At 39.7% G+C, this 14,970-nt stretch overlaps 3 protein-coding genes across 4 annotated transcripts; 2 read left to right on the forward strand and 1 right to left on the reverse strand.

Annotated features, from left to right (window-relative positions):
• Positions 1-22: 22 nt before the first annotated feature.
• Positions 23-9,682, forward strand: LOC5511012. Of its 2 annotated transcripts, none has more exons than XM_048732202.1 (11): positions 23-610; positions 1,621-2,158; positions 2,467-2,570; positions 4,011-4,102; positions 4,647-4,730; positions 5,469-5,550; positions 6,485-6,557; positions 7,120-7,203; positions 7,679-7,823; positions 8,510-8,607; positions 9,458-9,682. In XM_048732202.1, exons 1-11 carry the CDS (start codon positions 91-93, stop codon positions 9,663-9,665), a joined length of 2,028 nt encoding a protein of 675 aa, XP_048588159.1. In that variant the 5' UTR covers positions 23-90; the 3' UTR covers positions 9,666-9,682. The 2 variants fall into 2 exon arrangements, with proteins under 2 accessions (XP_048588159.1, XP_048588160.1); XM_048732203.1 differs by having other exon boundaries at positions 27-610; positions 6,488-6,557.
• Positions 9,683-10,535: 853 nt separating this feature from the next.
• Positions 10,536-12,853, reverse strand: LOC5511013 (BTB/POZ domain-containing protein 1). The gene is made up of 2 exons (XM_048732204.1): positions 11,388-12,853; positions 10,536-11,330 (listed from the first exon to the last, which is right to left on the reverse strand). The coding sequence occupies exons 1-2, from the start codon at positions 12,634-12,636 to the stop codon at positions 11,077-11,079; spliced, it is 1,503 nt and encodes a 500-aa protein (XP_048588161.1). The 5' UTR covers positions 12,637-12,853; the 3' UTR covers positions 10,536-11,076.
• A 282-nt stretch (positions 12,854-13,135) lies between these two features.
• Positions 13,136-14,149, forward strand: LOC116617496 (uncharacterized protein K02A2.6-like). Its single transcript, XM_032380206.1, has one exon. It carries the CDS (start codon positions 13,136-13,138, stop codon positions 14,147-14,149), a length of 1,014 nt encoding a protein of 337 aa, XP_032236097.1.
• The last annotated feature ends 821 nt before the right edge of the window (positions 14,150-14,970 follow it).

The raw sequence follows: 14,970 nt of genomic DNA on the forward strand, positions 1-14,970 counted from the left end.
AATTTAATTGTTTTTGGCGCCTTTACCATTTGGAAGAGTTGGCGTTGTCATAGCAACACCAAAGTCAAAGAGTGATCACAAGAAGCCAACATGGCGGCTGCCGCAAGTTCTTTGAGGCCTATGCCTCTTCTACGGCGCCCTTTGCCGCCAAAACAACTACCAACTCCGCCTAAATCCGTGTCTCCGGTACCTCCCATAACCTGCGAGAATCAAGAGTCAGGGCACCGTCCCCAATCACCAGTAACTTCCTACTCTGGAAAAGTCAAGCCGAAACCTTTCTCTCCCCTGCGAGGGAGAAAGCTGTACCACGGGGATGTCCCTTTGCCAGATACTTCTGTTGTGCAGCCTTACAAGCCTCGTGGACCCGATGGATTACCTGCGAGAGCTCCTAGGAAAATCAGAGAATATCCACCAGACGTTCTCATTAAAGATTTATACGAAAGACCGCCTCCTACATTCACACTCAAGAACTTTCTGCAGCGCTTGCCTTCTAGATGTGACGAGGATTCCTTCGAGACGATGGTATCAGAACAAAACTACGAGAAGCTAACGAGCTGGTTTGCCGCCAATCGACCCAGGCAGGGTCACCTACACAATTTGGAAATTGAAAGTAAGTGGTTTTGATTAATAATTTATTTGAAGTTAATAAAGTTCTACTTAGTACACCCAACACTTAACCTTATTCAAACCGTGATTATAGCCTACTGTTAATACAGTAATACTCAGCTACTGAATGGACTTAACACCTTAACACTTAAAATTATGGTGCATTTGTCAATAGTGTGATATAATTTTTGGGACCTCAAGATTTGTTTTCTGAAAAAAGACAGACACCCCCCCCCCCCCCCACACACACACACACTGTTTCTACTTATGTTACTGGCCCTTTTTGATCCATTAGTTCCTTTTAAAATTTGGTCCATTGCTTAAAACTATCTCTGTTTTTAACAGAAAACATAAATATTTAAAAGCAGTACATAATAATAATCAATTTTTATAGCGCCACTTCTACTATGAATCCAGTGGCGCTTTACAATATAAAAATTAAAAAAGTTAAAAACTAACTAGCTAGCCTAGACTAACTAACTAACTCATAGCATCTCAAAATACACTTGATATAAGAAATATAGTAAAAACAGCAAACAATTCAATAGAAAGAAAACTTAGTATAGGGGAAAATATTCCATTAATATATAATGCTAGAAATGATAGGTTCTTTAAAACATGTTAAAAAGCTTTTCTGAAAAGATGGGTTTCAACCATTGTCTTGAATTCATTTAAACTGTCGCAATTTCTTATGTTCAGAGTGTCAAGCATAGTGTATAAGCAGTGTGTCTATTGGAAGTCTCTTCTGGATAGATTCTTTTCTCTCTTGTCGGTTGAGGTTTCTCTCAGCCCACCAGAAGAAAACTGGTGGGATTGCATGAGGACAATGTGTAGTCTACAAGCTAGGACTTTAAAATTGACACCATTATTTTTGGAATATCTTTAAATCAAGATTTTATCCCACATGTTATACTGTTGGCATTATAGAATCAATACTGTTATACCAATAATACTCTCATACTAATACTACTATATCAAGTTTCCTCTTTTTAGCAAGTGTTTTTTTTTATTCAGGAGGCGTTGAAATGCCAGATGTTACCCCAAGAAAACCTCCTAGACAAGTTTCAATTGAAATGAGAGTTCCTGACTTAGGAATGGAAACCAATCTAGAGGCAATGAAAGACCAGGAGGTTTACAACAAAAAAGTCAACAAGACCCAACCAGTAACTCCTGCAACATCTAAACACACTATTCCATCAAGACAAATACAAAGACCATTGCCTCCAATACAGCCAAAAACAATGTATGACACAAGTAGGGACAGTGCTGAACAACCAGGGGCCGATAATACACATACCCCAGAGTCTGCAAAGACTATCCAGACAGTCGCTCAACCAACAGTCACAGAGTTAATTGCCCCTGAAGGGCCAAGGACTCAAAGTCAAGCTAAGCAGGATGCTGAACTTAGAAGTTCTCTCAGGAAACAACAAGAGATCAGAAAAAATGCTGATGGTTCAGGTAGAGAGAGGATAAAGACACCACAAACTGCACACAGTGATGCTCACTATCAAGCAGAACTCATGATGAAAGAAAAAGCACTCACATTTGAAGAGTAAGTTACAATGGATACTGACATTTACATTTTTAAAGACACCAAAACTATTATGCAGACTCAAAATTTCAAGATTTTTGATGCCAATTGATGGAAGTTGCTCTATATTCTGTTGGATTTATCCTTAGAAGATGGAGGGGTTGGTGACAGACAATATCTGTTTGGGTTTTTTTACCCCAAAAAGATGCCCATTTGATCCCCCCCTTAACACTTTAAATTTAGTAGTGGTAAAAATGTATATGAAAGATGGAAATAATTCCAGATGAACCGTCCTTTTTTTATTAACCGTTATCAAATTCTTTGTTAAGTTGGCCAGAGGTGATTGCCTACCAAGAAACTAATATCATCCTGCCAAGCTCTGCCCCAGCTTTCTTTCAAGGGGAGGCTATACCTAGAACTGCGTCTCCATTTGGTAAGTTTGGTCATCATCAAATAGGGCATCACTAATCATCATCTGGATCATCAATCATCCACTCTCTTTGGCACCAATATCATCATCAATAGGCTTGTCTTTAAATATAGTGACATATAATTGATGTAGCGCATTTACTTATAATCGGTTTCTCCTATATTTTGTAAACTTAGACATGTTGATTTATCTAAGGCAATAAAGATTATTATTATTATTATTATTATTATTATTATTATTATCGTCATCACCATCATTATCACCACTGTCGCCTCCATCATCATCACCACTACCACCACCACCACCATCATCCTTATTATTATCATCATCACTATTATTATTTTTCATCACTATCACCACCATCACCATCATTATCATCATCATCAACACCACCATCTGGATCATCAATCATCCACTCTCTTTGGCACCAATATCATCATCACCACCATTATTATTATCGTCATTATCACCATCATTATCACCACTATCGCCACCATCATCATCACCACTACCACCACCACTACCATCATCCTTATTATTATCATCATCACTAGTATTATTTTCATCACTATCACCACCACCATCATTATCATCATCATCAACACCACCATCTGGATCATCAATCATCCTTTCTCTTTGGCACCAGTATCATCATCACCACCATTATTATTATCGTCATCATCACCATCATTATCACCACTATTGCCACCATCATCATCACCACTACCACCACCACCACCAGCATCCTTATTATTATCATCATCACTATTATTATTTTCATCACTATCACCACCACCACCATTATCATCATTATCAACACCACCATCTGGATCATCAATCATCCACTCTCTTTGGCACCAATATCATCATCACCACCATTATTATTATCGTCATTATCACCATCATTATCACCACTATCGCCACCATCATCACCACCACTATCGCCACCATCATCATCACCACTACCACCACCACTACCATCATCCTTTTTATTATCATCATCACTACCACCATTTTCATCACTATCACCACCACCATCATTATCATCATCATCAACACCACCATCATTATCAACATAATCATCACCGCTACCATCATTATCATCATAGCATGTGAATCATCATCATATCCTTCCCATCCAATTACATTGATTCGTTTATAAACTCTAGAGATAGTGCTGGTTGAACTATAGGATAGTAGAAGTTTGTGATGGCTGGTAGTGTGTGCCACAGGGGCGTAGCCAGGGGGTGGCCCTGGGGGCACAGATACCCCCCCACAAGCACCCCCCCCCCCCAAAAAAAAAAATAAAATAAATGGATGAGACATTATCTAATATAGAGGAGAAAATGCCTTGAGGGTCTTTTGGGCCTCCTCCCATTAAAAATCTTGGCTATACCACTGGTCCCATACTTGTAAACTGAAAAAGAGTTTATTTTTCTGCAGTGAGTGCAGAAGATTATTCAGATCAGGTGACTCCTTTAGAAGCTGTCATTCTCAATGCCATAGTGACCGAGTCTGCTGTGCTGAATGTCAAGGTGAGAAGTAACTGCAGGTTGACCTCTCTCGCAACCTCCTCTGTAGGTGTCTCCAGGTACAGGGGGATATGCGCCGTCTTAAACTTTCCAAAATTGGTAATTTCATGGGTCACTTGTTACCACTGAACGTGGGTTGTTTCATTTTGCTATCTATATTGATATCCAGCATACTGTATGTGATATCTGTAATTGCCACCCTTCCTCAGGAAATCCTGTCTATGTGACTGACTGATCTCAAACAGCAGAAAAAAACCTACAATTTCTCCATGGTTTACTTTTTTCATTTCTTTAAAGCTGCAGGCTAGATGATATGGATCCTGATAGTGCAAAGAGATAAACTTTTTCTTTTTTAATAAAAAAAACTGTATATAAATATCCACCCAAAACCCACTGTATCTTCCCCAGGCTAGAACCATGAACAGTTTTTGGTGAAAGCTTAGGCTCAAGTAATTTTATTTAGGAAAAGTGGTTTAAAAGAATAATGTATAATGGTATACTGTATTTCTGCTTTAACTCCTCCAGTACTCAGTAATTTTTTTTATAGGCCCACTTCCTAAACAGGCTGCCTAGTCTGAGTCAGTTGGTAGACACCTTGACACATCTTAATGCATCCTTCAATGACTTCTGGGTAAGAAAAAATATCATCAGCACCACAAACACCACCCCCTCTCATTCCCCAAAATGCCGCTCATCATTGTGCAGCCCCTCTAAAAAAATCATGCCTAATAACACTAAGTGTTTGGAAATTCAGTAATTGATCTAAAGATATTGTAATACGAACAACAAAAATCGTACAACTTTTGGCAGCAAATTTTTTCTTGCAAGTTGAAAAAGTGTGCTGCAGAAAGTAGAAGATGGTTCTACTTTTTGCAACAAAACTCAGAGATGTAGCCCATATTACTTGGTTGGTTGAACGAGAGTCACAAGAAAAAAAATGGCTGATCATCAGCAAGAACCAGTTTATCTTTTGCAAATGCTGCCAAAAAAGTTGTATGATTTTGCTGCTCGTATAACCGTACCTTAAGGGGGGGGGGTATACTCCCCCTTTTGGCTGCCAAAAATTCAAATGTCTAAAAAATAATTTTCCCCTCCTTTTCTTTGTCGCTGGGCCAAAGCCCCCATTCAGCTAGACCCAGCCCCTGAAATTAAGTGACCGAGCCAGCAAAAACCCATCACAGTTTGTAGTATTGTGTTATTCACTTTCCCTATAAAAATGCAACACCCCCCTTGGCTGCAAAAATGCTGGTCATTTTTTGCTGAAGGGTCGTCATAAATACTATTCTTTTTCCATGTGATAGCTATGACTGCCATGACGACTAAGTATTTGATGCTTGATAAAGCTGAAGTATGACACCCCCTCTTGTAGGTCTTTCCACCAGAGATATTGGAACTGAAGATGCTTGTATCCCTCAAACTTCGAAACAACCCAATCAAAGCAATTCCAAATGGTAAGTTGGAGCAGCAAAAACAAGAACGGACCAGCACCTGTCATGTGCTAGCCTGTCGGTATGCTCAAATGTCACACGTTAGCAATGAGTTTCAATTTTATTCAACTGCATTATGTTTTTTTGCTAATCACCATTTGCTGTTAGCACTGACGTTATTTGAGTGGGGGTACTCAGGTAGGGATTTAAGGTAATTCCCTTGAATTGCACTGCGCATAGTGGCGTGCGCTGTTTGTTCGAATTTTCCGGTATTAAGTGCGCGCGCGCCACAGTTGTACAAGAAAACACAGCAAAAGGCGCACGTTTTTTTACTTAAAATCTCTTTGGCAAAAAAACGGAGTCGGTTACCCCCATTTTTTATTTGCTCAAATACGGAAAAATGATATACTGAAAGGGGAAAAAAGTTGGGTTGTAGAAGTTTCGTTTTTTTTCTTAAAAGCCGTAAAAATATGCTTTTTACCGTATGAATAGTGGCGAAAACAATGTCTTTTAGTGCGATTTCTTAAAATGTGATTTGTTTTGAACATTAGCTACTACGGGTTATTGTTTAGGAGATCGGATTTTGGCAGCTCGACAAACAGAACTTAATTTTCTAAAGACTATAGGCACTCTTTTTGAAAACTAAGAGTTGGGATGTTTCCTTGCGCGATCAGTAAAAACGCGTCAACTCTACGCCCCTCTGTTGTGAAAACGGGGTCGGTACCCCTATTTTTTATTACATTTTTTGAAAGCCCTTAGCTTCAATATTGTTTATGCCAAGTTTTAAAAAAATTTGGGTTGTAGAACTATTTCAAGGGAATTACCTTAAGCAAAAACTTCAGCAATTATTTGATGAGAATTTACTGCTTTTTGTGGTCAGGTGGGTGTGCAATCCCCAAGTCTAGGCTAATCAGCAACTGTTAGTACTTTACCTATTTCTAAAAACGTCTTGTCTTAGCAGGTATTGGCAATTTATCACAGTTAAAAGTGTTTGAGATGTCTTTCAATTTACTGACAAGTCTTCCAGCAAGGTGAGTATGGTATCATTTTGAAAGTCCTTTACAAGATCTTGAAAAGTATGTAGGTCTTTGTTATTTCTGATACTCCACTTAAAGGTACTATAAAAGTATTTTGAAAACATATTAATAGCTAGCAAGTTGATGGGCAGGCATATTTTTTTTTTTTATTGTTTTGTTTTAAAGATTAGATATGGAAGCTAATATTAGCATATATAGACAACTTGCAATGTTTATCTTCAAATTGTATATGGACCAATCTTACAATTTAGTCATACTGTAGCTATCATTTTTTGTATAATATAAATATATTTTTTTAACTGCAATTACCATAAATGCTTGTTTTAGCACCACTGCTTCTTATATTATTTTTATTGAGTGGCTAACTAGGAACAGTTTTACAAGGAAATTCGGAAAGCAAGCAGCAACACAAAAGCAGCAAGCGATTGCTTTGTGTAGGACCTATGTAATAGAGATTGCTGTTGTTGTTATTTGTTTTGTGTAGGGCCTGATAGAGATTGATGTTAGTTGTTATTCAAGTTTTTTTAACTAAATTGTTTTTGTGTTTTATCTGCAGTTTGTTTGAGTTAAAAGACTTGGAACTGCTAGACCTGTCGTATAACCGACTATCCTTCATTCCTGCTGATATAGGGAAATTAAGGTAATTCAAGAGACTTACTTCAGGCTTTAAGAATGTTGATTGGCCACTCCTTTGTTCTTGTTTAAGTTTAAAAAATCAACAGTTCATTTGCAATAAAGTCTGGTACTTGAAGTGGTTCGGTCAGCCCCGCCTTTGTTGTTGTTCTCAATATTTGTAAGACACTTAATTTAAAGAGAATAATCGTCAAAAACGAAATTTCATAACTTAGTTTTATACCAACTTTAAAAAAAATAAATATTAGCTTTCCCATATTGGCTGTTGAAAATGAGTATGACTGTCCCCATCATACTAGATTTGGATGGGGAGTGTGCTTTTTTTGTAGTCAATGGAAGCCACATTTCCACTTTGTGACGAAGAATTCTAAATCTGCACTCAACTTGGCCTTTTGAGTTTTTGATCAAGAAATACTCATCCAAACCCTACCCCTAAATGTACAGGCATGATATGGACTTAAATTGGTGTTCCAAACTTGTAGAGCACTACGTGAGTTGAACCTTGAGGGGAATCAGCTCGGAGCCATGCCAATCAGTACTCTCTTCTTACCGCTCAAGTACTTCAGGATCAGTAATAACTTCATTCACCCACTCTTCTGGAGAGAGACAGCAAGTAACCAACCACAGGTATACCATTCCCTAGACAGGAATATATTTTGGTCAACCTCGTCACCGGGGTCTTTTGGGTAATATCAATAACCCAGGGGGGGACTCTCCAGAAAAGTAAACAGGGGTGATCGTCACATCTTTTAGGGTATGAAACTTCAACCAACTGTCATTCCTAAGGGGGTGTTTAACATGTTTTTTTTTCCATTTTAACCATCTCTTGGTTAAAGATTCCTTCGGCCATACCCAATTTGCTATCTCTTAGGGGCAAGAATTTCTGTTGAACATGCCTAAAGTGCAATCCCTTAGGGTTAAAATTGATTTTGCTGACAATCACCCCCGTCTGTTTTTATGGGAGTACTGGAAAAGCCCCTGCTCTCCTTCCCTAGTAAAGCCAGAATTTTACAAAGGGCATATGAAAGAAATAAAAGGATTTATACACACGGAAGTACAATGAGCCACATGACATTGGAAAACCTGCTAATGAACAGCTGTATATTATTATTGCAGTCGTTAAAAAGCCCTTGGCTGCCACACCTTTGTTATTGTTTCCATCAAGTATTGAAAATATTGCAACAGCTTTCTCAAATCAGCCGAGGGAAATGGATACTTTCTCACACTTGGTATTTTGCTAGAATGGCATCTGACAGTCCCTAACCCATTTTAAAAAATTATTTATCTGTTTCTGTTTTTTTCCAATTTTGCAGAGACTATTAGATTTGTGTGCACTCAATGTAGCAAGACACGATCAAGACATTGCAGCTATGATTGCACTCCCTGAAACATTGAAAAAATTATTAAACATGTGAGTTTTGTTTGCCCAACATTTTTTAGTTCCAATATTCTGTGAACTCTAGATTTCCAACAACTCAACAACTAAACCGCCTTCTGGCTTCTGTCATTCAAAGTTCTTGTGCGGATTGATTGGCAGCACTGATGGTTGTTTTTTTTCAATCACGACACCTCTCCACAAGGCACTAACCAATAAAAAAGCACCTAATATAGTTTCGTTTGTTTGAATGGCAGAAGCCAGAAAGCGGTTTAGTTGTTAGAAATCGTTGACAGGGGTTCGCAGAATTTTGAAATCCGCAGTAACGAACCTTTTCCTCAACTTCCTCACCCCTCTTCGTAGTATTTCTCTTTCTTTCTCTCCCCGTACAGTACCTCGTGCAAAAATTTCCAGATTTCCAAAAAAGGAAGACTTATAGCTGTGTGCCTGTTCTAGTCTTTGACTAGAACTACCTTGCTCTTGTGTTTGCTTACTTGTGAGAACCAACCCGAATATATACCCCCGGGGGGACTTTCCAAAAAAGTACACAGCTGTCGGGTCCTACTTTTAAGGTATAAAATTTTTACCAACTGCTAACCTTTAGGGGTGTTGAAGGATTTTTCCAATTACTCTATCTCTTAGGGTACAAAATTCGACCAACTGCTATTTCTTAGGGGTGTTTAAAGGTTTCCATTCTTTGACCTCACCCAATTTACCACCTCTAATAAATTTCGGTTGACTACGCCCAAAGTGCTATCCCTTGGGGTTAAAATTTATTTTGCGGATGATCACCCCTGTCTGTTTTTATTGTTTTGTCTGAGCCCCCCCCCCCCCCCCATGCCTCTCAGAGTGTCTGGTGTATTTATGTTTTTGTTTTGTTTTACAGGCCTGACAAATGCGATTGCTGTGGAGGGGCAAAGTTTGGCGAAGGTTTGCGTGTGATTAAAGGACTCGACGAGGTGTTTGGCGTAAAGAACCTCCCTTTTCTCTTTTCCTCGTGCTCTCAGTATTGCCGAAAAAAGTTCGTGAAGAACAAGGATGGCTTAGCACTCTGGTTATTCCGCAATGGCATAACTATAACCAAGAATGAATAAAAATGGATGTCACATTAGAAATGTGTATTTTCATGACCTCTATTATTGTAGCGATCTATTGTCTCGACCCCAGGTTCTTCCCATGTCGACCTGATGTGGATGCTCGTTGTATTTTAAAGGTTGAAATCGGGTGTCGGGTATTTCAGGCTTTTCTCTTAGAAATAGTATTTTAGGGCTTCTAAGGTATTTTTTAGGATAGCAATTTTTGGTCGTGCAGGTATTTTTTCGAATTTCCCGACGAGCATCCCTATCACTTTTACCGTGAACTAAGGGTGAAAACATTTGTTACCCATCATATCCATATAATTACAACCCCATACTGTACATAACGAGCGCTCCAATGCCAATGTCAGATAACAATGTAAAATTTAAAGAGCAAGACATAAAAAATGTTGTCCTGGACAACCATGAGCAGGCTGGGGTCCTGACCTCTAGGACCCAATCTCTGGACACTTGACTAAACGACCTTGTTACACCAGCTTCCATTGCTCCTAGATGATCTATCCTTTTTTTTATCCCTGACCGAGTATAAAACATTTCCTGGCTTAAATCCTTTCTGCAACAATAAATTAGCAGTCATGATAGTTCATTATGCCACCATGCATTCCTATTAGCATCCAATTAAGTTGAGAAATAGCCACCTCGTGGTGACTGAGCTAAGTTGTTTGTGAGAGACAGTTAATGTGATGGGTTGTTTTTTTTTTTTTGTGAGGAACCGCATGCATCACGAAAAACGTCAGGCTACACCCTTGCTAGACAAATTCAAAAATTTAAAAGCTTTGTTGGCAAGTAATGACATTTGCATAATTATCATTACTCATAGTCCCAAATAGTCATTTGGAGAGCTAATGAATATTCAAGAGTCACGAGTAGAAGTCAAGCACATGTTTATTTGCAGCTATCACTGAGGCAGTAAAATGTTATTGTTTACATGATACATGAATTGAGTTAGCCATTAGAATGGCTATTATTGACATGATTACATTGATTTCATTTACATGTGATAAAATAATATAGTTTTATTTGACCATATCTACCCTAATATTTATTTATAAAAATATATTGTGATTACATTATATTTGTGATTCTAGTGACTTGCTTATATTATTTTCTACTCTAATATACAACCTACCTAACCTCACCAGTCTTTCAAAAACCCTAGCTTTCTAAATGTCTATGTATCCCGCCCCAAATATTTCAAGGCCTGCTACTGCCCTGATACGTAATGCAAGGAAATTTATCTATAAGAAAAGTACCATCTTGGAGAAGGTTCCTTAATGTCACCTCCAATTGTCTACCACAGGAAACCCTGTCAGATGGTTTAGACATTTCTGAATAGAAATAGCACTGGAATTATCCCATGCCTAGGATACATTAAGGAGACTTGGAGTCTAGAGAGGACTGAGACCCTTTAATACTGGTTACAGACTTTCCTTTTCTTCGTTTGTGTGCATTGTAGATGCTCAGGACTTCCCTTTTCTTCCTGTGTATGTGTTGCAAATGCAAGGGAAAACTGATACCCTTCGAATACTGGTTCCGGACTTCCCTCTTCTTCCTGTGTATGTGTTTCAGATGCAACTTTGTTGGCACTTCTCTCATAAAACTGGAGAGCTGGTTCTTTTGTGTATTTTTTAGAATTTGTACTAAAGCTTGAATTAGTTGAAACTGGTGATGTACCAGAACTAATACCTCTAGAACTTGACTTAGATTTGCATGGTGGGCCTGGTGTTGAACTGAATCTTATAGGACTTGACGTAGTTGTGCACTGACCATAAACAACGGGCAAGGCTGTGATCCCAAAATCGTACTTCACTGGGCCCTGGATATGTGCCTTAACACAATAACTTAAACCAGGTGTGACACGAACTGGCTCAGGCAACTTGAGAGCAATTTCATCTAGATCTCTCCCTGCTACCCATGATAGAAATGTTTTACCAAAATTACATTGACTAACAACTTCATTATTCCCGTTAAGAATCATCAAATTTATATTAAAATTATCTAAAATTTTTTCCCCAAATAGCTTAATACCAGTCAAATACAGCTCTGAGTTAACAGTAAATCTAATTACCTCTCCGTCTAACAGTCCAGATACATCACTTGAGTTTGCCTTCCCTAGTGGCAACTCATCAATGGGCTCAAGTCCTGGCCTTGGTTCTGCATTGAAGCGGGTCAGAGCCTCTTTTTTGACATGATGATTGGAAAGTTCCTGAATTTCCACTTCGTTGAGAATGTTGTTGGAAAGGACTTCTACAAATTCCATTGCAGTCATCAAAGGTACACGGATAAGATATATCAAATCTTCTCCTAACACTTCCCTCTTTGCCTTAGGATTTCCAAGCATCCCTTTCTCCTCAACTTTCTTCTCTGCCCAGCGATTCACAGCTCGAAATAGCTTGACTTCTGGGATACTTAGGCTTTCTCGTTTCAAAAGATCACACAACAATTCTTTCGAGACTTCCAGGAACGCGTCAGAAGCTAGGCACTTAGCCGTATCAATGTCCACAAGCTCCCAACAGATACCCTGCACTCTTTCTTCCCCCATTGTTATAGCTTTTGGTAAAACATGGAAAACATCATCATAGCCGATAACACGTTCGATGTAATCCCAGCATTTCTCGATTAAATGCGAAATGATGTACTTCTTTGAGAGGTACAAAACATCCAAAACGTTTTTACCTGTGAAAACCACTTGGTCACAGTAAAGATACCGCAGAAGTTCTTGAAAACCATCTACGGTGCAGTCTGGAAGACGGACAGTGGGTCCGGATTCTGCCAGATTGCCAAAGAACATTGCCTCAAAGACAGGGCTACTGACGGACAAGACGAACTTATGCGCTGGAAATCGAACTTCGGTACCGTCCGCCTTAGTGATGAGAAACTCGATATCGCTAAACAAAGAGTTACTATACATATAGTGTACCCTCTCTTTGATGCTTGTCTTCTCTGTTTGCCAACTCGAAGAGTCCATTTCCTCCTAGTGTGTCTAGTAGTTTAGGTAAAGAGCGGGCAGATACTCGACTTTTACTTTTTCCGCTTGTAGGAGTGGCTTTCGTTTTCATCTGATAGATATACAATAAGATCTGATCTGATTGGTTCACACACATGTCCGCGAGGGCTTGGAAACGAAACGGAAACGAGTTATTTCCTGGAAATCCCATTCCCGTTCCCAAAGCCTCCTCCGCCATCAACTGTTTCGACAATCCGAGTTGATCAAATCTCAAATTTCAGACCAAAGTCCAAAGAAATTGCTCGAAGAAGTTCACCGTAAACCACAGGGTTCCCGCACGCACGGCAGAAACCGGAAGTTCAAAGAACAAAACAAGGGGCAAGGGAAAAAAACAGGAGCTAAGAAATGCGACAGGTGCGCCCGCACACACGCTAATAATGATGTTTGTCCCGCTAAAGGAAAAAAGTGCAACAAGTGTAATAAAAACAATCATTTTGCGGCAGCTTGTCACTCGCCACCTATGAATGCTAATGAGGTTCCACAACCACAGGGAGACCAGCGATTTTTCTTAGGAGATGTAGAATCGGACGGAACAAAGAATCCATGGACAGTTGATTTGTTAATCAACCAGAAACCTGTTAATTTCAAGATTGACACGGGGGCTGATATTACAGTTTTGTCGGAATCGACTTATAATCATCTCCCAAACCCTCCAAAGCTAGAGCCAGAGCGCGCTGATATTTCAAGTCCAGGAGGAAAACTGATCTGTAAAGGACAATTTCTGACTGAAGCTAAGCCAAATGGGGAGGCATACCAGGTTAAGATGTTTGTTATTGCAGGAGAGCAAGTGAACAATTTACTAGGACGGGACACTGCTTGTAAAATGGGTCTAGTACAGAGAGTTGGAGAAGTTTTGTTTGACGTATTCGGAGATATTGGTCTTCTTAATTGTGCGCCAGTGAAAATCGAGTTACGAGAGGGTGCACAACCGTATCACGTCAATACCGCCAGACAAATCCCGTTCCCACTCTTACCTAAAGTCGAGAGTAAGCTGGATAGAATGAAGCGCGAAGGTATAATTGTGGAAATTACAGAGCCTACTGATTGGTGCGCGCCTATGATTCCAGTCGCAAAGAGTAATGAGAAGGTCAGGATTTGTGTTGATCTGAGACGACTAAATGAATCTGTGAAGCGAGAGAGATATGTCCTGCCAACCCTTGATGATGTTGCGCCCAAGATGGTTGGAGCGACCTTGTTTTCAAAGCTCGACGCGTCAAGTGGATTTTGGCAAATACCCCTCACTGATGAAAGCGCAAAGCTTACGACCTTCATCACACCACAAGGCAGATTTTGTTTCCGAAGATTGCCGTTTGGTATAACCTCTGCACCCGAGATATTCCAGCGATGCATGACAGATTTGTTGAAGAACCAAGAAGGAGCATACGCGATAATGGATGACGTCATTATCGTCGGAAAAACCCCGGAAGAACACGACAAAAGATTACGCGAGACTTTGAAGATCATTGAAGAATAGGGTTTGAAACTGAACAAAGAAAAGTGTGAGTTCCGAAAGAAAGAAATCTCTTATTTCGGACATGTGATTAACCAGCAAGGCATTAGTCCAAACCCCGAGAAAGTGAGAGCTATCCAAGCACTCGCAGCGCCAGAGAATGTCAGTGAGTTACGCCAAGTGACAGGCATGATTAACTACCTTGGCAAATTCCTACCCAACTTATCCACAGTCATGGCTCCAATGAACGACTTGCTTAAGTCAGATACAGTCTGGCAGTGGACCGAAGTACAACAAGAAGCCTTTGATAAGGTCGAAGAGATGATATCCACAACGCCAGTTCTAACATTTTACGATCCAAACAAGGCGATCACTGTTAGCGCAGACGCTAGTAGCTACGGAATCGGGGGAGTTCTACTTCAGGAAGACAAAGGGACATTGCGTCCAGTAGCATTCTGCTCGCGAACACTAACACCAGCAGAGAACAGATACTCGCAGATCGAGAAGGACTGTTTGGCATCCGTGTGGACTTGTGAGAGATTTTCACGTTATCTGATTGGTCTAGAATCTTTCACACTTCTTACAGATCACAAACCGCTAGTACCGCTGATTAACTGTAAGGATTTGGATAAGACACCCGTGAGATGTCAACGCCTGCTAATGCGCCTATTGAGGTTTAATGCGAAAGCAGTGCACATACCTGGTAAGGAACTTATAATAGCAGACACACTGAGCAGAAACCCACTTAAGTCAAATGTGTCAGACAGCGAAGATGTTAAAGCATACGTAGACTCAGTAGTGAACACTAGAATTTCGAAAGATAAACTTCGAGAGATAGAGCAAGA

This window comes from Nematostella vectensis, chromosome 9 (assembly GCF_932526225.1).
Source record: "Nematostella vectensis chromosome 9, jaNemVect1.1, whole genome shotgun sequence".
Taxonomy (NCBI): Eukaryota; Metazoa; Cnidaria; class Anthozoa; order Actiniaria; family Edwardsiidae; genus Nematostella; species Nematostella vectensis.

Coding starts and splice junctions, on each gene's coding strand:
- LOC5511012 (XM_048732202.1), top strand. CDS start 91: ATGGCGGCTGCCGCAAGTTCTTTGAGGCCTATGCCTCTTCTACGGCGC. Junction 611..1,620: donor ACACAATTTGGAAATTGAAA/GTAAGTGGTTTT, acceptor TTTTTTATTCAG/GAGGCGTTGAAATGCCAGAT. Junction 7,824..8,509: donor CAGCAAGTAACCAACCACAG/GTATACCATTCC, acceptor CCAATTTTGCAG/AGACTATTAGATTTGTGTGC.
- LOC5511013 (XM_048732204.1), bottom strand. CDS start 12,636: ATGGACTCTTCGAGTTGGCAAACAGAGAAGACAAGCATCAAAGAGAGG. Junction 11,331..11,387: donor AAGATTCAGTTCAACACCAG/GCCCACCATGCA, acceptor GTACATCACCAG/TTTCAACTAATTCAAGCTTT.
- LOC116617496 (XM_032380206.1), top strand. CDS start 13,136: ATGAATGCTAATGAGGTTCCACAACCACAGGGAGACCAGCGATTTTTC.